Source organism: Sus scrofa, chromosome 3, assembly GCF_054392235.1.
Source record: "Sus scrofa isolate SSC_HxYL_T2T_F1_AM1 chromosome 3, Sscrofa_HxYL_maternal_Yorkshire_Landrace_v2.0, whole genome shotgun sequence".
NCBI classification, from domain to species: Eukaryota; Metazoa; Chordata; class Mammalia; order Artiodactyla; family Suidae; genus Sus; species Sus scrofa.
Genome location: NC_139385.1, coordinates 90,101,774 through 90,126,428, shown reverse-complemented (window position 1 = coordinate 90,126,428; position 24,655 = coordinate 90,101,774). Strand labels below are relative to the sequence as shown.

At 34.5% G+C, this 24,655-nt stretch overlaps 1 protein-coding gene across 17 annotated transcripts in view; it reads right to left on the bottom strand.

The window, feature by feature from the left end:
* VPS54 (VPS54 subunit of GARP complex) overlaps positions 1–24,655 on the bottom strand; it is a 119,356-nt gene that overhangs the window by 24,593 nt on the left and 70,108 nt on the right. For all 17 annotated transcript variants that reach the window (XR_014841818.1, XR_014841814.1, XR_014841816.1 and 14 more), the window contains 6 exons: positions 24,226–24,281; positions 22,386–22,482; positions 13,555–13,895; positions 6,258–6,387; positions 5,451–5,632; positions 4,728–4,840 (listed from right to left, as the gene is read on the bottom strand). Coding sequence is in view for 12 of the 17 variants with exons in the window: in XM_085019059.1 (XP_084875185.1) it covers positions 4,728–4,840; positions 5,451–5,632; positions 6,258–6,387; positions 13,555–13,895; positions 22,386–22,482; positions 24,226–24,281 (919 nt within the window). In the remaining 5 variants the exon portion in view is untranslated. The remainder of the gene's footprint in view (positions 1–4,727; positions 4,841–5,450; positions 5,633–6,257; positions 6,388–13,554; positions 13,896–22,385; positions 22,483–24,225; positions 24,282–24,655) is intronic.

Genomic DNA, 24,655 nt, shown 5'->3' with positions numbered 1-24,655 from the left:
AGCTAGACAAAATGAAAAGGCAGAGAAACATGAGCCAGATCAAAGAACAAGACAAAACACCAAAAGAACAGCAAAGTGAAGTGGATATAAGCAACCTACATGAAAACGACTTTAATGATAGTAAGTATAATCCCAGATCTCTGGGGAAAAATGGAGGCAAAGATTGATACATTACGAGGTTTTTTTTTGTTTGTTTGTTTGTTTGGCTTTTTAGGCTCATGGTAGTTCTCAGGCTAGGGACTGAATCGGAACTGCAGCTGGCAGCCTATGCCACAGCCACAGCAATGGAAGAGCCAAGATGCACCTGTGACCTACACCACAGCTGAGGGCTACATCAGACACTTAACCCACTGTCAAGGCCAGGGATCAAACCCACATACTCAAGGATACTAGTTGGGTTTGTAATCCACTGACCCATAAGGGGAACTCCGTAAGAAACATTTTAAAAAGAAAGAGATTTAAAAAATAAACAAGCAGAGATGAACAAAACAAGCAAAATGAAAAATTCGATAAGAAACTAATAGCAGACTACAGGAGGAAGAAAAACACATATGCAAGGTGGAAGACAGACAAGTGGCAATCACTGATGCAGAATAAAATAAAGAAAAAAGAATGAAAAGAGAAGTTCCCATCATGGCTCAGCAGAAATGAATCTAGTAACCATGAGAATGCACGTTCAATCCCTGGCCTTGCTCAGTGGGTTCAGGACCCAGCATTGCTGTGTTCTGTGGTGTAGGTTGCAAATGTGGCTTGGATCCCCTGTTGCTGTGGCTGTGGTGTAGGACGGCGGCTACAGCTCCAATTCGACCCCTAGCCTGGGAACCTCCTTATGTCACAGATGAGGCTCTAAAAAGACAAAAAAGAAAAAAGAAAATTGAAATCATACCAAGTATCTTTTCTGACCGCAATGCTATAATACTCGAAATCAACAAGAAGAAAAACTGCAAAAAGCACAAACACATGGAGACTAAACTGTATGCTACTAAACAATCAATGGATAACTGAAGAAATCAAAGAGGAAATTAAAAAAATACCTAGAAGCAAATGACAACTAAGATATGACACTCTAAAACCTATGAGATGCAGCAAAAGCAGATCTAAGGGGGAAGTTTATAGCAACACAATCTACCTCGGGAAACAAGAAAAATCTCAAATAAACAACCTAACTTTACACATAAAGCAACTAGAGAAAGAAGAACAGACAAAACCCAAAGTTAGCAGAAGGAAAGAAATCATAAAAATCAGAACAGAAATAAATGAAACAGAAATGAAGAAAACCATAGAAAAGATCAATGAAACTAAAAGCCAGTTCTTTGAAAAAAATCAACAAAAATTGATAAACCTTTACCTGGACTCATCAAAAAAAAAAAGAGAGAGAGAGAGAGGACTCAAATCAATAAAATCAGAAATGAAAAAGGAGAAGTTATAATGGACATCACAGAAATACAAAGGATCATAAAAGACTACTACAAGCAACTATATGACAATTAAATGGATAACCTAGAAGAAATGAACAAATTCTTAAAAAGGCAGAATCTTCCAAGACTCAATCAGGAAGAAACAGAAAAGATGAACACACTAATCCCAAGTACAGAAATTGAAACTGTGATTAATAAACTTCCAACAAACAAAAGTCCAGGACTGGATGGCAAATTCTATCAAACTCTTCAGAGAAGAGTTAATACCAATCCTTTTGAAACTATTCCAAAAAACTGCAGAAGAAGGAACACTCCCAAACTCACTCTATGAAGCCATCATCACCCTAATACTAAAACCAGACAAAGGTACTATAAAAAAATAAAATTACAGGCCAGTATCACTGATGATCATAGATGTAAAAACCCCCAACAAAATACTAGCAAACCAAATTTGGACAAAACGTTAAAAGGAGCATACACCATGATCAATGGTATTTATCCCAGGGATGAAAGCCTTTTTCAATATCCACAAATCAACCAGTGTGATATACCATATCAATGAACTGAAGAATAAAAACGACATGATCATAGCAAAAGATGCAGAAGAGCTTTTGATAAAATCTAACACTCGTTTCTGATAAAATCACACCAGAAAGTGGGCATAGAGGAAACTATCTCAACATGATAAAGCCCATATATGACAAACCCACAGCCAAACATCATTCTCAATGGTGAAAAGCTGAAAGAATTTCTCCTAAGAGCAGGAACAAGACAAGGATGTCCACTCTTGCTACTTTTATTCAACAGTTTTGGAAGTCCTAGCCACAGCAATCAGAGAAGAAAAAGAAATTAAAGGAATCCAAACTTGACAGTAAGAAGTAAAACTATCACTATTTTCAGATGACATGATACTATACACAGAAAATCCTAAAAACACTTCCAGAAAACTGAGGTCATCAATGAATTCGGTAAAGTTGCAGGATACAAATTTATACACAGAAATCTCTTTCATTCCTATATACTAATAATGAAAGATGAGAAAGAGAACTTAGAGAAATATCCCCATTTACCATTGCATCAAAAAGAATACCTACAAATAAACCTATCTAAAGAGAAAAAAGATCTGTACTCTAAAAACTATAAGATGCTGATTAAAGAAATCAAAGATGACAGAAACAGACGAAAATGTATACCATGCACTTGGATTGGAAGAATCAGTACTGTCAAAATGACTATACCCAAGGAAACCTGCAGATTCTATGCAATCCCTAATTATCAATTGCACTTTTCACAGAACTAGAACAAAAAAATTTTTAATTTGTAGAGAAACACAAAAGATCCCAAATAGCCAAAGCAATACCAAGAAAGAAAAATGGAGCTGGAGGAATCAGGATCCCTGACTTCAATCTATACTACAAATCTACTGTAATCAAAACAGTATAGTACTGGCATAAAAACAGAAATAAAGATCAGTGGAACAGTGCAGAATGTCCAGAAATAAACCCACACACCTATGGTCAACTAATGTACAATAAAGGAGGCAAGAATATACAATGAAGAAAAGACAGTCTCTTCAATAAGTGGTGCTGGGAAAAATGGACAGCTACATTAAAAAAAAAAAAAAGAATGAAATCGGAACACTCTCTAACACCACATACAAAAATAAACTCAAAATGGATTAAACAGAAATTGATAGAACATTGTAAATCAATCATATTAAAATTTTTTAAATGGATTAAACACCTAAAATGTAAGAAGTATTCTATAAAACTCTTAGAGGAAAACAGAGGCAGAACACTCTCTGACATAAACCACAGCAGTATCTCTTCATATCCACCTCCTAGAATAATGAAAATAAAAACAAAAATAAACAAATGAGACCTAATTAAACAAGTTTCTACACAGCAAAGGAAACCATAAACAAAATGAAAAGACAACCCAGAGAATGAGGAAAAAACCTTTGCAAAGGAAGCAACTGACAAGGGATTAATCTGCAAAATATACAAACAATTCATTAGAGCTCAATATCAAAAAAAAAAAAAAACTCAATTTAAAAAGGGGCAGAAGATCTAAACAGACAATTCGCTAAAGAAGACATACAGGTGGCCAAAAGACACATGAAAATATGCTCAACATCACTAATTATTAGAGAAATGTAAATCGAAACTACTATGAGGTACCACCTTACACCAGCTGGAATGGCCATCATCAAAATGTCTATAAACAATAAATTCTGGAGAGGGTATGAGAAAAGGGAACCACATTACACTGTTGGTGGGAATGTAAATCGGTACAACCACTCTGGAAAACAGCATGGAGGTTCCTCAAAACACTAAAAACAGAACTACCATTTGAGCCAACAATCCCACTCCTGGGCATCTACCTGAAGAAATCTGTAATTCAAAAATGTTCAATGCAACACTATTTACAAGTGTCTTCCAAGCCAGACATGGAAGAACCTAAATGTCTATCAAATGAGAAATGAAAAAAGATGTATACATATACAAAAGAATATTATTCATCCATAAAAAAAGAATAAAATAATGCCATTTGCAGCAACATGGATGGACCTAAAGATTATCATATTAAGTGAAGTTAGTGAAAGGCAAACATATTTATCACTTATATGTGGAATCTAAAAAAAGGATACAGATGAATTTATTTCTAGAACAGAAATAGACTCATAGACTTTCAAAACAAACTAATGGTTACCAAACAAATGTGTGGGGGGAGGGCGGGATTGGGAGTTTGAGATTGGCATATGCACACTGGAATATGGAATGACTGACCAACGGTATACCACAGGGAACTCTACCCAATATTCTGTGGTAATCTATATGGGAAAAGAATCTGAAAAAGAATGGATGTGTATATCCATGTAACTGAATCACTTTGTGGTACATCAGAAATTATCACAAAATTATAAATCAACTATTCAATAAAACTTTAAAAAATGGAAAAAAAATTCCAGATCATTATTTGTACCAAATTCCTTAACCTAGAAGCCTCATGCCTCCTCATTTTAAACAGGGTAACAACACTATCTTTATTATGGATTATTGTGAGGTGACGGAGTAATGTTTATAAAGTACTTGGTCCAACATCTGGCATGTGGTTAACACTCAATAAATATCTGAAATCATTATTACAAATTACCACAAATACTTTTCCAGTTAACTACTTAATAACCAAGCTGGGAATATTAGTTCTAAGCTTTCTAAGAGGCATTGTCAATTAAAGAATTATTGAGTATTCCCACAAAATGAACAAAAAATATAAAATTGAAAAATTCTGTAAGAGTACACATACCCCCAGATTTTTTTTCAGGTAAAGCAATCTTTCCATCTGCTATAGAATCAACAAGATCTTGAAATTCTGCAGGAACATCAGCTTGCTTCCAACGCTCATTGTCTAAGAGGAGGCTATTCAAAAGTATATATATATTAAAAAAAAAAAGGCTGATAAAACTTTAATATTTCAATACCACCTCCTTGGTTGAAAAAAAAAAAAAAAAAGGAAAAGCTCCATGAGTACACAAGACTTCTGTCATACATTTAAGATTACATGTATCTTAGTTAAATTCAAGTAGAGCCCATACAATAAAAGGCATTGAGTTTTTAAATAGCAATGGCCATTAGCTGTTGTTAGTATATATACTTGTAAAAGTGCTAAACACTTAATAAATTGAAATCATTCATAAACAGTATGAATAGTTTCAGAAAATATTTCCCTTCTTATACCTCTTAGTCTAATCAGGAAGACTGGTAAGACATAATTAATTTCATTTAGAGTAGGAAAGGAAAAGTCAATCTATTGGGATTTTCCTATGTACTTTAATGGAAATAAAACATTCTATTTCCACTTTCAAAAGCTAAGAAATGTGATTTTAATTTTACATTATGTCTTTAATTAAAAAAAAAATTTGTCAGGGGTTTTCACTGGCCAATCAATGAAGTTTCCTCTTTCAAATATAATTGTGTTCTATAAAGAAAAGGAAAAATATTGAAGAACAGAATGAACAGGTAATAATACCTGAGCTTGGTTTTTCTCTCTTCATGAAACCTGTTTACAAATTTATGAGCTTGGCTCTGAAGTGTTCCAAGTAATGACATGCTTTTTCTTCCACAGATCTGTTCAGTGTCTAAAATGAATGTTTCCATTAATCTGGAAAGTGTTATAAATTCTGTAGAATTTAGCTTCTCAAGAAAACCATCCTAAATTTTAAAGATAAAAAATCATGAGTTATTTTAACACCAAATATGGATGAGCTATAAAACCAACTTAAACAAATATTATTGTTAATTATATTATTTTTATAATAGCTATATTAATTCCTAAAAATTATTTTAAAATAATTTTTAATGTAATTTCCCAATATTTTAGTCCAAAAGATTGAACATTGAAAGATTAAGATGTCTAAATTTCATTCTGACCCTTTTATAATACACTAGCTCAAATAAAGTCAGGTCATACTATATAATTTTCAAAATACTGGAGTATAACTAAACTTATTAATAAATTATTTGACTAGTTATATGCACACAAATGTATACAAAACTGCATGTTATTTTTAAATTATTAAGGTATTGATATATGTATCAATATAACTATTTTAATCATTTATTTGTAAAGCATGCTTAAGTTTTCCTACTTCTTTTATGTGGATTTATTTGTTTAATTTACATTTCGACATCTCCCTAACAGAATATACCAGTATCTTAGTGTTAAAAACATAATAAGCATTATGTGGAACACAGGAACACAAGCAAGGATAGGGTCCAGATCTCCAAAAAAATTAGTCTATGTAAAAAATATCTAAAGTTTATCAAAACAACTAACCTTTGCTCTTGACATGAGAAATTTGACAGCTCGATCATGGCATATATCTGAGGCACTATATAATAACTCCTGGATATTATTTGCCAGCTTTCCTAGCTCTAAGTCAGTTAATTTCATGTCTTCATTGACCCTGAAAATGATAAAAAGAAATTGTCATGTAAACTTGTGAACACATTGTTTTCCAAAGGAGACATACCAATAAAAAACAAAAACCTATAAAATTCACAATTGAGGGGAAATTCTGTGATGTATCACATACTTTTATTTTTGTGGTGGAGCATCACATACACAAGCTCATATAATACAAATATATATACATATATACATACATAAATACATACATACACATACATACACACACATAAACATTTGCTTTTTAGGGCCACACTTGTGGCATATGGAAGTTCCTGGGTTAGTGGTCAAATCAGAGCTACAGCTGTTGACCTGTGCCACAACCACAGCAACATGGGATCCAACCCGCGTCTGTGACCTACACCACAGCTCGCAGCAATGCCAGATCCTTAACCCAGTGAGCATGGCCAGGGATTAAATTTGCATCCTCATGGACATTAATTGGATTCATTTCCGCTGAGCCATGATGGGAACTCCCAAATAATACAAATATATTTTACCCTAATCTTATATAAGAATAATTTCTCTCTGTGCTGTAGTATTTTTAATACTCAGTTCAGACTCTGACTGGAAATTCTGCAAAAACTACCGCCAAAAAAAAAAAAATTCTCATTAAGTACAAGGTGGTAGCTGTGGCAGGTTTCATACAGGTGCCTAGGACAACACAGTAAAAGGAAGAGGAAAGGAACAGAAAGAACAAAAAGGCCCTCTTTTTACTGACAATTATGAATGACTATTAATAGTTCAACTGAACTAAGATTTCCTGAGCATTTACTGTGTTTTAACTGCTAGGCACTGGAGGGAATACAACAGGTCATTGCCCTCAAGGCAGTTACAAAAAGTATTTATAAGATGTAATACATTTTTTCCAGTTTTGAGGAATAAATATATGACTTTTTTTTTTTAACACAACTTCCCTAGGGCATGTATATACACTACTGATTCTGTGCCGACAATTCAGTTAAGGGTTACCATGAACCAAGTTAAGCATAATTTTTCTCCTTTTCAGTTGAATTAAAATAACTTTGAATGGTATTTACAAAGAGGGTCTGATGTATATTAATTTGAGGCAAACCACTACTCTAATTGGGTGCTGGTATTAAATGAAGTTATTACCTGTTATTCTTTAAAGTCACTAAATTTATTTACTAGTGCTTTAAAATAATAGAGGAATTGATATTCTTAAAGTACTTTAAGAAACATTATCTTGCTTAGCTCTCACACTGAAGCAGATAAATAAATTTCTGCTTTACAGATGAGGATACTGAATCTTGAAAGTTTAAGTGATCTGCCCAATGACTAGAGCCCAGAATTAGTTTAATTCTATTTCTAATCTAAGCTTCCTCTAACTCTGATATTTCTATATAAACAGTCCAAGTGCTACTTCAGTACAAGCTCCACAAAACTGTTTGCTTAAATTTCAAATTGACAATTGAAATAAAATTTTATCTATCTATCATCTATCTATTTATCTGTATCTATCTATCTTTTAGGGCCACACCCACACAAAGAGATGGTAAGATATACCATGTTCTTGGATTAGAAGAATCAACATTGTCAAAATGACTCTACTATCTAAGGCAATCTGTAGTTTCAATGCAATCCCTATCAAATTACCAATGGCATTTTTCACAGAACTAAACAAAAAATTTTTTAATTTGTATGGAAAGACAAAAGACCCCGAATAGCCAAAGCAATTGTGAGACAGATAAATGGAGCTAGAGGAATTAGGCTCCCTGAATTCAGACAACACTACAAAGCTACAGTAATCAAAACAGTTTGGTCTGGCACAAAAATAGAAATATAGATCACTGGAACCACACGGACAGCCCAGAAATAAACCAATGCACGTATGGTCAATTAATTTATAACAAAGGAGACAAGAATATAGAATGGAGAAAAGACAGTCTCTTCACTAAATGGTGCTCGGAAAACTGGACAGCTACATGTAAAAGAATGAAATTAGACTACTCTAACACTACATACAAAAATAAACTCAAAATGTATTAAAGATCTAAATGTTAGACCAGATACTATAAAACTCCTAGTGGAAAACATAGACAGAACACTCTTTGACATAAATCACAGCAATATCTTTTTCTGATCCACCTCCTAGAGTAATGAAAATAAAAACAAAAACAAATGAGACCTAATTAAACTTCAAAGTTTTTGCATAGCAAAGGAAACCATTAGGAAAACAAAGACAATCCACAAAATGGGGGAAAAAAATCTTTGCAAATGAAATGACCAACAAGGAATTTATCTTCAAAAAATACCAACAACTCATACAGTTCAATATCAAAAAACAAGCAACCCAGGAGTTCCCATTGTGGCTCAGTGGTTAACGAATCCAACTATGAACCATGAGGTTGCAGGTTCGATCCCTGGCCTTGCTCAGTGGGTTAAGGATCTGGCGTTGCCGTGAGCTGTGGTGTAGGTTGCAGATGTGGCTTGGATCCCACGTTGCTGTGGCTCTGGCATAAGCCAGTGGCTACAGCTCCGATTAGACCCCTAGCCTGGGAACCTCCATATGCCGCGGGAGCAGCCCTAAAAACAGCAAAAAAAAAAAAAGCAACCCAATCAAAAAATGGGCAGAAGATCTACATAGACATTTCTCCAAAAGAGACTATCAGACAGCCAAAAAGCACATGAAAAGTGCTCAACATCACTAATTATTAGAGAAATGCAAATAAAAACTATAATGAGCTATCCCCTCACACCAGTCAGAATGGCCATTATCAAAAAGTCTATAAACAACAAATGCTAGAGAAGATGTGGATAAACGGAAACCCTCCTATACTGCTGGAGGGAATGTAAGTTGGTATAACCATGTGGAGAACAGTATGGAGGCTCCTTAAAAATCTAAATATAGAACTATCGTATGATCTAGCAATTCCAGTCCTGGGCATATATCCAGATAAAACCATAATTCAGAAAGACGCATGCACCCCAATGTTCTCTCCAGCACTATTTACAAAAGCCAAGAGATGAGAGCAACCAAAATGTCCACCAACAGAGGACTGGATAAAGAAGATGTGATATATATGCATATATAAATAATATATAAAATCAATGTAATATTAATCAGGCATAAAAAAAACATGAAATAATAAGGCCATTTGTAGAAATATGGGTGGACCTATAAATTACCATATTAAGTGAAGTAAGTCAGAGAGAGAAAGACAAATATCATATGAGATCACTAATATATGGACTCTAATAGAAATGATATGACAGAACTTATTAAACAGAAATGGGCTCAAAGATTTTGAAACCAAACTTAGGTTTTCCAAAGGGGAAATGTGTAGGGGGTACATATAAATTACAGAGTTTGGATTTATATATACCCACTACTATATATAAAATAGACACATAACAGGGACCTACTATATACATAGTACAGGGAAATTTACTTACTACTGTGTAGTAACTTATATGGGAAAAGAATCTGAAAAGGACTGGATATATGTATATGTAAAACTAATTTACTTTGCTGTACACCTGAAATTAACACAGCTTTTTAAGTCAACTATATTCCAATAAAGTTTAAAAAATACTATGAGACTTCATTTAATTTAAAGGAATCTCAAATGGTATGGCAGATTTCTAGCTTTAATATCTTTTCTCTCTTCCGCCACAGTAATAGTTTTTGCTATCAAATAGCCAATAAGCTATAGACGATTTCTCAAGCCCCTCTTCCAGCTAGATATAGTCATGTGATACCATTCTAGCTACTAGGATGTAGGAGTGCAAATTCTGGATTGTGCTCCTAAAAAGAAAGGATAAAATATAAACAAATTTATGTGAAAGCCACAGAGAACAAATTTCAAATTTATATGTATTTGTAACATGTACAAAGCATCTTGGAAGAAGAAAAAAAGGCAAAAAAAATTACTCTATCAGATATTAAGACTAAAAAGCTATCATAACTAATACAATTTTACTTAATGGCATTGCTGCAAAGACAGACAAGTAAATAAAACATAGTCTAGAAATAGACTCACACAAACATGAATAATTTAAGGCAACAGTGGCACACTAGCTTTGGGTAAGACAGTCTTTTCAATAAATGCTGTAAAGTCAAAAAGATATCCACACAGGAAAAAAGAAAACAACCTCACACAAAAGTTAATTCCATATGGATTGTGAAATAAAATATAAATGAAAGAGATAGCAACAAAGCTTCTAGAAGAAAACATAAGAGAACATCATCAAGGTCTTAGGGTAGGGAAAGATTTCTTAAATAGGACACATAACAAAGCACAACCGTGAAAGGAAAGAATGAATCATAGCATTGTATTAAAATTAAGAACTTGTGTTCACCAAAGACACCAATAAGAGAATGAAAATCAACACAGAGAGAGGGAGAAGACACTGGCAGTATGGATACTGACAAAGGGCTGTGCTGAGACTACATAAATAACTCTCATAAAGCAAAACAACTAAATGAGAAGTGGGCAAAGGGCTTGATAGGCACATCACAGAAGAGGATATCCAAACAGCCAATGAATATATGAAAAGTGCTCCTTACCAATCATCAGGGAAACAAAAATTCAAACTTTTATACCTGTGATAATACCCACCAAATGGCTAACATGATGGGCAAAACCAAGAGTGAAGGAAGATGTGGTGATAGGAACCCATCTACACAGCTGACAGGAGGTAAAGGAGAGTACAATCTCTTTGGGAAATGGTTTGGCTTTGGTTAAATTGACCAGTCACATACTTATTCATTCCTAGGTATTTATTCAACAGAACTGCTAATAACATGTACACCATTCATCTACGAGAATGTTCACAACAATCAAAGTGAAACAAATCCAGATTTCATCAACAGCAGCATGAATAAATACACTGCAGTGAAGGCAGAAAAAGGAACATTTACACACAAATAAAAATAAACTACTGCTACATGTAACAACTTAGAAAAATATCACAAACATAATGTTGAAAAATAAATTAGAGACAAAGAACATGATTCCATTTACGGTTCCATTTACATAAAGTTTAAAAGCTAGAAAAGCCAATAGTTTTAGTGGTTTCCTTTAGGAAAAAGTGAAGGCATAGTGGCACGGGAGGGGTTTCTAGAGAGCTGATAATGTTCCATGTCTTTTTTTTCTTTTTAGGGCCACACCCACAGCATATGGTGATTTCCAGGCCGGGGGTCCAATAGGAGCTGCAGCTGTGACCTACAGTGCAGCTTGTGGCAAATCCCCACTGAGCCAGGCCAGGGACAGAACAACCCACCTCCTCACAGGCACAACGTAGGAGCCTTAACCTACTGAGCTACAATGGGAACTCCTGTAATGTTCTATTTCTTAATCTGAGTGGTGATACATCAGTATGTTCATTTTGTTATAATTAATTGAGCTAAATAGTTATAACTGGTACACTTCCCTATATGCGCATTATATTCCAATTAAAAAGTTAAAGCAAAAAAGTAAGGAGAGACATTCCTTCATGGCTCAGCAGGTTAAGGATTCAGTGTTGTCACTGCTGTGGCTCCGGTTACAACTGTGGCATGGGTTCAGTCAGTGGTCCAGAAACATCCACATGTGACCAGCACAATTCAAAAAAATAAATAAAGAGAGTATCAGGCTTTGTCCTTTCCTTTCTGCTGCTACAGATGGAAATGAGATGATAAAGCTGGAACAGCTGCCTAAGACACAGATGGAAGCTACACAATGAGATGGTAGAGCTACCTTCTCAGCTCTGGACCTTCTACCTCTGAATTGTCACAGGAGAGAAACAAAATTTTGTATTGTTTAAGTTAGAGATTTTTTTTATCTCTTTTTTTTTTTTTTTCTTTTTATGACCCCACCTGGCAGCATATGGAAGTTCCCAGGCTAGGGGTTGAATCAGAGCTGCAGCTGCAGGCCTATGCACAGCCACAGCAACACTGGATCCAGGCTGCACCTATGAACTATATCGCAGCTTGCCACAATGCCAGGTGTTTAATCCACTGAATGAGGACAGGGATCAAACCTGCATCTTCCAGAGACAATGCTGGGTCCTTAACCTGCTGAGCCACAATGGGAACTCCCTGTTTTTAATCTCTTTTAGCAATTGTTTTAGACTGTACTCTAACCAGTAAGTGTGAAAATATAAGCCTGAACAGAGAAAAAAATATTTTACTAATACATAGTTGAGGGTTTGTTTTATTTATTTATTTTCTTTGGTAAGGAGGGGAAGTGGTTATAACTGCAGCCTTCATAACCTCCTGGGCCATAAGCTGATTTATATAAAAATGAACAAAAGTACTGAGTTTTTATTATTCTTAATAATAACTAAATATAAACTATGTTCTTCAGCCAGAAATATTTTACTGGTTTTGTTTTGCTTTTGTTCTTTCTATTCAGAAGATTACTGGGACATCTGGTGAATTCTGAAGAGGGTCTAGGGATTAGATGGTAGTAACTATCAGTGTCTTCTTGATTTTAATTGGTACATTACAGTCACTTAAGAGAGTGTTATTGTAATTGGGAAATATACACTGAACTATTTAGGCCATCAAGTCTGCAATCTATTGACAAGCGTCTGAGAAAAAAAAAAAAAATTAACATAAGAGACCAAGAAGAAGAGAGAAAAAGAGAAAGAAAAGAAGGGAAAAAGAGGGCAATGTGGTAAACTATTAACTGGGGAACCAAGGTGAAGGATATATGAGAGTTTTCTGCGCTATTCTGGCAACTTCTCTATAAATTTGAAATTATTTCAAAAGTTTAAAAAAGTAATATTTTAAAAGATAGTGTGATCTACTTGGAAACTCCTGTCTTTGAAAAACTAAAAATTGTAAATCAAACAAATCCTCACAATATACTAAATACAATGGTGACAAAGTCCAAGAAAGAAACATAACCAAGGTAATACTGACCAAAGTTCCAAGACAGGTTTTGCCACTAATGACTTTAAATACTCCAAATTTAGGGCACTTAATTCATTTCCAGCCTTAAGATTCTACAATTCTCATACTTCCAATGCTTGCCTCCTTACCTTCCATACATTTTCAAAAAGATACATGTTTCAGGAAATTAATTTATTTTTGTCAAATTAAATTCCAAGAACAAAGTTTACATGGTTTTTCAATAAAGTGAATAATCAATCTAATTGAAACCATTAATAAAATAACTCAAAATCCTGTTAATTTGGCAGCAATCACCATACTCACATAATATCCACACCTCCTGGAGTAGCAGATGATGATGTCTGCTCTTTGCTGGATGAAGAATCAGTAGTACATTCTGGTTCAGATACTGAATCACTGCTGCAGGGCTCACTATTTGGAGATGCATTTCTTTGAGAGGTAGTGTCAATTGCTATAGGTGTTAATTCACTCTCACTGAATGCATCACTTATAAACATGCCCTCATGGATTAAATAAGCCACCTCTGTATCCAGTGAATTGTCTTTTGCAGCATTCTTCTGTTGTGAAATCTCCTCCAATTCTCTAGTCCTTTGGTTTTTGTCAAGAACTGAGAGAACAACACTGTGAATGATATTTAATGTTGCCTATAAGAAAACAGGATACATTTTTAAATGATTTGTAATATTTTGTACCTAAAGTTCCCAAAAGTGAAATCTGTGCACTTTTGAACATCTTACAAATGAGTCAAGGTCATGCATATCAGAATTTCTACCTATTTTTTTATTACACAGTAAAAGTACTTGTGAAAAAGAACTGCTTAAGAGAAATGGGTTCCCTAAAGCTTAGGTTTCTTATTTTAATTAATTTTTAAATGGAAATCTCCCTAAAAGACATTTCATATTTCTTTAACCTCTTAAATAGGTTACACTAAACATAACTTGTCTTTGAGAGGATAATATTCATTGATGTGCTTACTTAAAAGAACAAAAAAATCCATGTTCCTGACCATGCCAATCCTTCTATCCATAATCTCTCTCCCCATCTCACACCTTTCCTCATCCATTCACTGCTCTCCAGACACCTTAGTTCTTTTTTTTTTAAATTTTGTGATAATTATTCATTTTTTAATTTTTACATTTTAGTTGGTTTACAGTGTTCTATTAATTTCTACTGTATAGCAAAGTGACCCAGTCACAACACACATTCTTTTTCTCACACTACCCTTCATCATATTCCATCACAAGTGACTAGATATAGTTCCCTGTGCTACACAGCAGGATCTCACTGCTTATCCACGACAAACGCTAGTGTGCACCTATTAACCCTCAAACTCCCAGTCCATCCCACTCCCTCCCCCTCCCCCTTGGCAACTACAAATCTGTTCTCCAAGTTCATGAGTTTCTTTTCTGTGGAAAGGTTCATTTGTGACATCTATTAGATTCCAGATGTAGGTGATATCATATGGTATTTTTCTTTCTCTTTCTGACTGACTTTACTTCATATGAGAGTCTCCAGTTCCATGTTGCTGCAAATGGCATTATTTTGTTCTTTTTTATGGCTGAGTAGCATTCCATTGTGTATACATCCCACATCTTCTTAATCCATTCAGGTTGTTTCCATGTCATGACTATTGTGAATAGTGCTGCAATGCACATACGGGGGTGCATGTATCTTTTTCAAGGAAAGTTTTGTCCAGATATATGACCAAGAGTGGAATTTCTATGTCATATGGTAGTTCTATATTTAGTTTTCTGAGGTACCTCCATACTGTTTTCCATGTGGTTATACCAGTTTACATTCCCACCAACAGTGTAAGAGGGTACCCTGGCCCCTCACACCAGTCAGATTGGTTCTCTTTCTATTCTAAATTCCACTGTTCCCATCTCGGTGCCTTTGTTGCTTCCTCTGCCTAGAATGCCCTTTACCTTGATGTGTTCCCTTCTCATCACTAAGGTTCTTGTGCAAGCCATTTCCTCGAAGAGGCCTTCTCTGACTCCTCATAGCAACTTTATCCCATTACCCAGTTAAAAAAAAAAAACAAAAAACAAAAAAAAAAACAAAAACAAAAAAACAGTTATCACTATTTCTTCTTTTTAAATCTAGGTCTTCTTCCACTACAATGTTAGCTCTGAAAGATACAATATCCTATTGTCAATAGTAAGTACTGGACACATAGGAGGCACTTAATAAATACTGAAAGCTAGATGAATTAAGAGTAAATTTATGTAAATCAATGTCTTTTGTACTACCAAGAAAGAAGGGACTGCATACTTTAACTTCATGGTTGCACTTTCGTAACTTGTTGCCCCTTTCTCAAAACTCTTGATTTCTTTTTCTGGATCTACATGGTTCTAGGGAAGCTGACTCCATCTATAAGTCTCCAAAGATAGGGTAAGGGTCTAAGCTAGTCCAATCAGCATATGGAACCCCTGAGCTTAAAGCTAAAGAAGATACACAGCAAACAGACTGAGAGAAAGAGAAAACAAAACAAGTGTTGATAACACCATTTAACCTATCAATCACCTAAATGCTGACCTACATCCGGATATTTTTCAATTATATGAGCTAATAATTGTTTAAAACACTTAACTGTTTAAAACACTCTGACTGTACTTCCTATTATCTGGAACTAAAAGCACTCTAAGTGATGCAACAGACCATACAGTATACAGCAGAGATTCTGTGCCTTCAAGTATCTATGGATACCATGCATTTTCTCTCTCCATTGATCAGTAACTTCTTTATTGTCACAAACTTGCTCCCTGCTATATTCCACTAATGATGCTTTTAATCTTCACTACTGTCTAAATCTTTGATATGCTACTTCCCCACCTGTTTTGCTTTTCTTCTTCCTTATCTCTTCTGTCTTGATGACATACTTTAAAATTTTTTTTAATATATATGAAAAATGGTTATGATCTCTGGCAGACATGGTGGACACTGTCTTTCTTTCCCCCACAACTATTCTGCACCTCCACCATAGGAATACAGCTATGCAAAACTGAGTCCACCTTCCAGCTTCAGTCCTGAATAGCCACAAAGTATACTCCCAATCTCCTTACCACATGATTAGTTAAGAGATGAGAAGAAAATCTAGACCCAAACCATGCAGTGCATGGCATCTTCCTGACCACAGTGACTGAGTATGTGACCTAAATTAGCCCAACGGAGGAAAACCAAGGACTTTCATTTGATGACTGAAGAAGAAAAAAATCTTGATACCAGTGTATAGTATACATATGCGGAAGATCTGAAACTGTGATAAATAGCCACTTTGCTAAAATTAGGTTAATTACTTGAAAGATGAAGCCAACAAAAAGGAGGTAGAAGTGGATTAAAGCAGAAAAACTAAGTGAGAAAACCAAGACCACACCACATAAGTGAAGTCTATCCTCATTTTGGACTATGTTAAGTTCCCCGAGCCAATTCATTTCTTTTTATGGATTAAGTTCATCCGATTTGAATACTTCACTCCTTTTAACTGACAACATACTAGCTAGTACAATAAATTTTCTTTACACAGTGTACCAGGTGTTATCTTAGGGATTCTTCTAAACTGTTTTCCCCATACCTACAGTACTTTGCTGATAATTTTTTTTAAGTCCAGAGCCATTCCTGTTTAAGGATGCCAGAAGATTTTACAATGTATAATGGATTCAACAGTAGGTACATGATTTACTTTCTGAGTTTACCTATCGCAGCAGTTTATAGTTACATTCATGTTTTAAAAAGACCAGAACAGCTAAAAACCAAATATATTTCTCCAGTCTTGAAAACAGTGAATGAAATAATCTGGTAACCATATTGATAAGTCTCTAAAATGAAAAACCAGAATTATCTGTCCACACAACAAAATGAATATTTAAGAGCTAAAAATTTCTTGAAAAGAAAACAAGCTACTTTTAAGGACTATTTTCTTTTTTAAGCTATGGGGTATAAATAATAAACAAAAATTCTAATAAAAATTCAAAATACAATTTACAGTAAGGAAAAACAAAGTTGAAAGCATCATACTTTTTTACTTCAACACTTACTAGAAAAATACAATAATCAAAACAGATGGTATGGGCATAAACACAGATATATACATAGAATGGAGAGCCAGAAATAAATCCTCACATGTATGCTCAACTAATTTTAGACAAGGGTACAAGACCATTCAATGGGGAAATAACATTCTTCAAAAAATGGTCCTGGGAAAACTGGGTATCCACACACAAAAGAATGCAGATGGATCCTTATTTTACAACACACACAAATATTAACTCAAAACCTAGAACTATAAAACTCTTAGAAGAAAACACAGGGGAAAAGCTTCATGACATTGGATTTGGCAATGACTTCTTGGTTATGACACAAAAAGCACAGGCAAAAGAAAATATAGTTAAATAAACCACATCAAAATTAAAAATTATGTATCACAGAGCACAATCAACAGAGTAAAAGGGCAATGGGAGAAATTATTTGTGAATCATATATCCAATAAGGGGTTAAATGCCAGAGTATATAAAGAAATCCTACAACTCAACATCAACCCAAAAAATCTGGTTAAAAAATGGGCAAAGAAGATATTTCTGTAAAGAATATATACAAATAGCCAATAAGCCATGAAAAGATGCTCAACATCACTAATCACTAGAAAAATGTACCCTGGAGTTCCCGTTGTGGCTCAGAGGTAACAAACCAGAATAGTATGCATGAGGAAACAGGTTCAATCCCTGGCCTCACTCAGTGGGTTAAGGATCCTGTGTTGCTGTGAGCTGTGGTGTAAGTGTCAGACGTGGCTCAGATAACACGTTGCTGTGGCTGGGGTGTAGGCTGGCAGCTGCAGCTCCAATTCAACCCTCAGCCTGGGAACTTTCACGTGCTACAGGTGTGGCCCTAAAAAGACACACACACACACACACACACACACACACACACACACACACACACACACAGAAAAGAAAAGAAAGAAAAAAGAAAAAGAAAAGTATACATTAAAACCAAAATGATCTACCACCGCCTTATACCTGTTAGGATGGTTGCTATCATAAAAAAGACAGAAAATAACAAGTGTTAGAATGTGAAGAAATTTGAACCCTTGCACACTATTGGTGGGAATGTAAAACAGTACAGTTGTTAAGGAAAATAATACAAAGGTTCCTCAAAAAATTAAAAACAGAATTACCACATGATCCAGCAATTCTATGAATATATACCAAAAAGAACTGAGGATAGTTAGGAGATATTTGTACACCTATGTTCATAGAAGTATTATTCACAGTAGCCAGAAGGTAGAAACCACCCAGGTTTTCACTGATAGATGAGTGGATGAACAAAATATAGAATATACATGTAATGGAATATTATTCAGCCTTATGAAAGAATAAAATTCTGACATATGCTATATAAGATGAATGAACTTTGAGGAAAGTGTGCAAATGAAATAAACCAGTCACAAAAGGACAAATACAGTATAATTACACTTATAGGAGTGTAATTCACAAAGGCAGAAAGAACAGTGTGTCCAGGGGCTGGAGAAAAGAGGGAATGGGAAGTTATTGTTTAAGAAGCATAAAGTTTCAGTTTTATAAGATAAAGAAAATGAATGGTGTTGAGAGCATCACAATATGAATGAACTTGATGCCATTAAACTGTACAATTAAAAATAGTTGATATAGGAGTTCCCGTTGCGGTGCAGTGGTTAACGAATCCGACTAGGAACCATGAGGTTGCGGGTTCGGTCCCTGTCCTTGCTCAGTGGGTTGACGATCCGGTGTTGCCGTGAGCTGTGGTATAGGTTGCAGACGCGGCTCGGATCCCGCGTTGCTGTGACTCTGGCGTAGGCCGGTGGCTACAGCTCCGATTCAACCCCTAGCCTGGGAACCTCCATATGCCGCGGGAGCGGCCCAAGAAATAGCAACAACAACAACAACAACAACAAAAAGACCAAAAAAAAAAAAAAAAAAAATAGTTGATATAAATTTTATGTCAGGAGTATTTTACCACAATAAAAATATTCAAAAAAAACCAATTAACATCAATGTGTATGGAAGTTATTAATATTCATTCAAATATGAAATTTTCAAGCTCCTAACCTTTAATTTTTTCTGTTTACACTAAAACTATTATTGAAATGCTCTCGCAGAAATTTTAAGTTTTAATTTCTTTGAAAAATATGATTTACTTCAAACTAAAATGATATAAAGAATATACTTTGTCTTTGAGGAAAAAATTCAAAAATGTAAAATAGTAAATGAAAAATCCAGTAAATTAAATAAAATCATCAAACTGTTTATTCCTGGAGTTCCTGTCGTGGCTCAGTGGTTAACGAATCCAACTGGGAACCATGAGGTTGTGGGTTCGATCCCTAGCCTCAACCAGTGGGTTAAGGATCCGGCGTTGCTGTGAGCTGTAGTGTGGGTCACAGACGTGGCTCAGACTGTGTTGCTATGACTCTGGCGCAGGCCAGCAGCTAGAGCTCCAATTAGACCCCTAGCCTGGGAACCTCCATATGCCACGGGTGCGGCCCTAGAAAAGACAAAAAGACAAAAAGACAAAAAAAAAAAAAAAACTGTTTATTCATATAACATAGTAAACAATATTCAAAAAATGTCCATCAACAGTTGGATGGATAAAGAATTGCCCATCCATTTCAATGGAATATTGTGGAATATTACTCAGCCACAAAAAAGGAATGAAATAATGTCACTTGCAACTATATAGATGAATCTAGAGATTATCATACTAAGTGAAGTGAGGACACATATCATATGATATCACTTATATGTGGAATCTAAAATAAGATACAAATGAACTAATGTACAAAAAAGAAACAGAATGACACACATAGAACAAACTTATGGTTAGCAAAGGGGAAAGGGGATGGAGGAGGAAAAATTTGGAATTAGCAGATACAAACTACTATATCTAAAAGAAATAAACAATAGGGTCCTACTGTATAACATAAGGTACTATACTCAATATCTCCTAATAAACCATAATGGAAAAGAATATGAAAAAGAAAAAAAAATATATATATATATAGCTGAATCACTTTTGCTGTACAGCAGAAACTAGCACAACATTGCAAATCAACTATATAGTTTAATTTTTCAAAAAATAATACTTCTTTTTATAGAAGATTTAGGAAGAATAGAGAAGAAAGAATAACAAATTTAAATTATACATAATCCTATCACCTAAAGATGACCACCAAAAGAGAAGCTGCTAAAAAACAAACAAACAAACAAAAAAAACCCAAAAAACAAGAGAACTTTGGTCGACAGAGATGAAGAAGTAAAAAATCTTTTTACCATAGCTAAGATCATACCATATAAGTAGGTCTCTGTCTTGCTTTTTCAATTAACATTATAATGCATCATTTTCTTCAATCACTAAAAATAGTTGCATGATGTTCCATGATAATGAATATACCGAGCATGACCTATTTTACCATTCCTCGTCTGTGAGACATTTGAGTTCTTTCCAATTTGTAGTTATTCAAAAATTCTTCATTAAAAATGAACAGCTTGTAATTAACATTAGTTTTCAGTTAAATCATACCCTCATAGAATCACAATTTTGTTTTTTAAAAAGTACAATATTCAAAGGTTATACACCATCCTCAAAGGTGTTTTCCTATAGTATTAGTTGAAGTGGGCTAAATGTGAAAATGAGAAGCTATAATTATGACAAATCAGTCTTCCCATACTGTATACACATCAAATAATAACTTGGCTTAGTTTAACTGTAAAACTAAGTAAAAATAGTACCAAATTTACTAAAAAGCAAAACAGCTACTTAAAAAAATCACTGGCAAAAAGTTGGCCAATTCTAACTATGCAAGGTAGGAGTTGTGTATATCCAGACATGTATGTGATATATGTATGTGATGAGGTCATGATGGGAATAGAATAAAAAGTGAAAGCATGGCCTAGTTACTGTACAATCTATAGATAAAGTTTGCAGAACCAACATTTTGGTAGGAGTATATAAACTAAGTTCAGTGAATCACATTTTATAAAACTTTCCTCATTCTGACTGATAAGCTTATCATACATGTGACTTAGAGCATCACCCTAATGTCAATAGGAAGTCATATCACAGATAAGTATGAGATCATTTTTAACAAGAAACTCAGGAGATGCCAGGGATGTTAACTAGGTCATCAATACAATATTGATACCTGATAATTTAAGAATACCGAATTTCACAGTCTATTACACTCAGTAATTCCTAATGATTGTCTTATTAAAACACAGTTATAATATATTGGTAACCCCAACCAACATGCATTAGAGTCTGTGACATCTTTATTTCTGAAAAATGGTGTGTGGCATGTGTTCTTTTCCTTATAATCACTGGCTTAAAATTAAGTGTTTTGACCAGAGACACAAAGTAATTACACATAATGCATGACACATGACTAGATCCTAGATTGAAAAATAGAATAAAAACCTGCAATAAAGAACATTAGGGAGTTCCCTTCATGTTCAGTGGCTAATGAATCCAGCTAGGATCCAAGAGGATGCAGGTTTGATACCTGGCCTCACTCAATGGGTTAAGGATCTGGCATTGCCAAGACTATGGCATAGGGTACAGATGTGGCTTGGATCCCGCATTGCTGTGGCTGTTGTGTAGGCCAGTGGCTGCAGCTCCAATTCGACTCCTAGCCTGGGAACCTCCATATGCTGCAGGTGCGGCCCTAAAAAGCAAAAGCAAAAAAAAAAAAAAAAAAAAAAGAACACTAGTAGAGCAAATTAAATATAAACTATGTGTTATAAAAACCATTATATCAGTATTAAATTTCAAGAAAAATAAACTGGTTTGGAACAGATATTTGAGTGTTTCACAATATTGTACTTCTTGAGAATCTAGAGATTCAAGCATCACAAATCACAAAGGCAATATTATTATAGAATATTTAATGCCAAATAAATTTTATATTTCTTTCTAATAAAACAAATCATCCAAAATTATAAAAAGGTACCAAACTATTCTGAAGACCTCAAATCTTATTTAAAGCCAAGCCCCTTTAGAAAAATTGCAAAAACAAAGAAATTTTGTTTTAGTCAAATTTTATCCTATGTTTTACTACATATATTAATTTTAGGGATATTCTGGACAAATGGATAATCACATAAGCTTACCTTAACTCTCTGTAGGAAAATTGTAAACTTGGAGAAAATATCCTTTAGCAGATCAAACCACTGAGGAAAATTCAACATCCTCATCTGATCTGCAAGCCTAAGGGAAAAAATTCAAACAAAAATAATGACTATCTTTGGCCAAAATGGTATTATCTACAAATTGGAGGAAACTATACTAAATACTATCTAGTAACAAAAAATACAATGCAATTTAACTTAGATACCTCATTAAAAGAGTAAAATTGAGATGAAGTCAACCACTAAACAACTTCTTGTTTAAACATCTCTTAAGACTAGTCAAGTATACTTACTTATGAATCTTATCATGTAGTAATTCCAAGTGAACATACCTCATGACTATTCAATGAAAAATCATGGAGAAATAAACTAATTTTGGTTAAATGTAGAGATGGTAACATATATCTAGTATATATTATATACATAATAAAAATTAAGTATAATACATAATAGTATAGCCAATATTTTTATAGCTGACATCAATCAACAACTGCCTAAGTAGAATCCCAAAAAAGATATTTTAGAGTACTACAATGACTTATTACTCTAAATATTGAATTAGTGCTGCTACACCTAGGAATTTATTCTCAAAAGATACTCCTAAATACTTGAGATATCGGATGTTCTCTACTTGTTGAGAAAATTCTCTAGGAAAGAAAAAAATTAAAAATAACAGACTCTCCATGTATCTAGGGCTTTCAGCAGATTTCCAATAACTTAATTTTTCCAACTACCAGTGATCCCTGCACTATTAGGATTGCTTCAACTAATTCTGAAATGAGCTTTCACTAAGTAATAGTATGGAAACAAAAACTTTATAATCCTCATTCTATGAGTTTGGCCCTGAGAAGTTTCATAGATGTTCATGTTACTATTCACATCTTAAGCCAGTAAATAAAATTTAGATATCTATAAGAATAAGAAATTCATAGTCATAAAATATTTATCACTATTCTCAAAATAATCAACAGCAATTTCAAGAGAAAAACAAAAAATTACAGGCATGGGTAATTCAAAATAATGTACTCAAACTTCTCAAAGCCAACTGGGATTTAATTATATAGCTAAATAATTTAAATTTAACACCACTATTCCTCTTCAACTTCCACTTTCCGTATCTACACTGAATCCTCTCCACCCTCTCTCTGCCCTGGGAGGCTGATCAGATGGGCTTGGCCAATGAGAAACCCTTATAAGATACTGAAAAGAAGAGAAATTCTGATTGATAGTTCCATCCCCCTCCCTGAGGGGTTGCCTCAGGATGACTGCCTCCCTCCACTGAAAATCACTTCAACTACTACAAGACTTTTTTTCAACTACTACGTATTTTTCTCCTTCTGAATTCTATTAAATGTTCTCTTTCCCTGTCCCTTAAACTTACTACACTAGCACTTATGATTTTCCTACACTCTGACCACATCTTACTAAATAATTCCTTAACCAAATCCTAAGGTTATTCTTTTTTTTTTTTTTTTTTTTTTTTGTCTTTTGTCTTTGTTGTTGTTGTTGTTATTGTTGCTATTTCTTGGGCCGCTCCCGCAGCATATGGAGGTTCCCAGGCTAGGGGTCCAATCGGAGCTATAGCCACCGGCCTACGCCAGAGCCACAGCAACGCGGGATCCGAGCCATGTCTGCAACCTACACCACAGCTCCCGGCAACGCTGGATCCTTAACCCACTGAGCAAGGGCAGGGACCGAACCCGCAACCTCATGGTTCCTAGTCGGATTCGTTAACCACTGCCCCACGACGGGAACTCCTAAGGTTATTCTAATGTGTCATCTTTATCCTGACTGATAACCCCAACTTAATATTTATACTTACTTCACAACAACATCTGTGTCTATTTCTTCTATTTGTGAAACTTTATTAATCACACACTGAAAAATTTAAAGAAAAAAATTTTGATTAATGCCTCTAGAATTATAAATACTACATGTTCATTTGTACATTAAAAAGGGCCTCACTGACTGTGATGATCACTTTACACACACACAGGCACACAACCCCCACCCTCCTCCCCAGAACTATAATTCGAAGGAACAATGTATAAGCCTCATATTAAAATTCCAAGAGAAATTCTTTGGTGGTTAACGCTTCCTTGCAACACATGCAACAGTTTAAAGTTTAAAAAAAAAAATGCTCATATTGAGAAGTCTAGGAATTAAAACATGGAAATTTAAAAAAAATATTTAAAAGTATAATATACATACAAAAAATACACAAATTATGTTTATAGCTCAATACTTTTTAC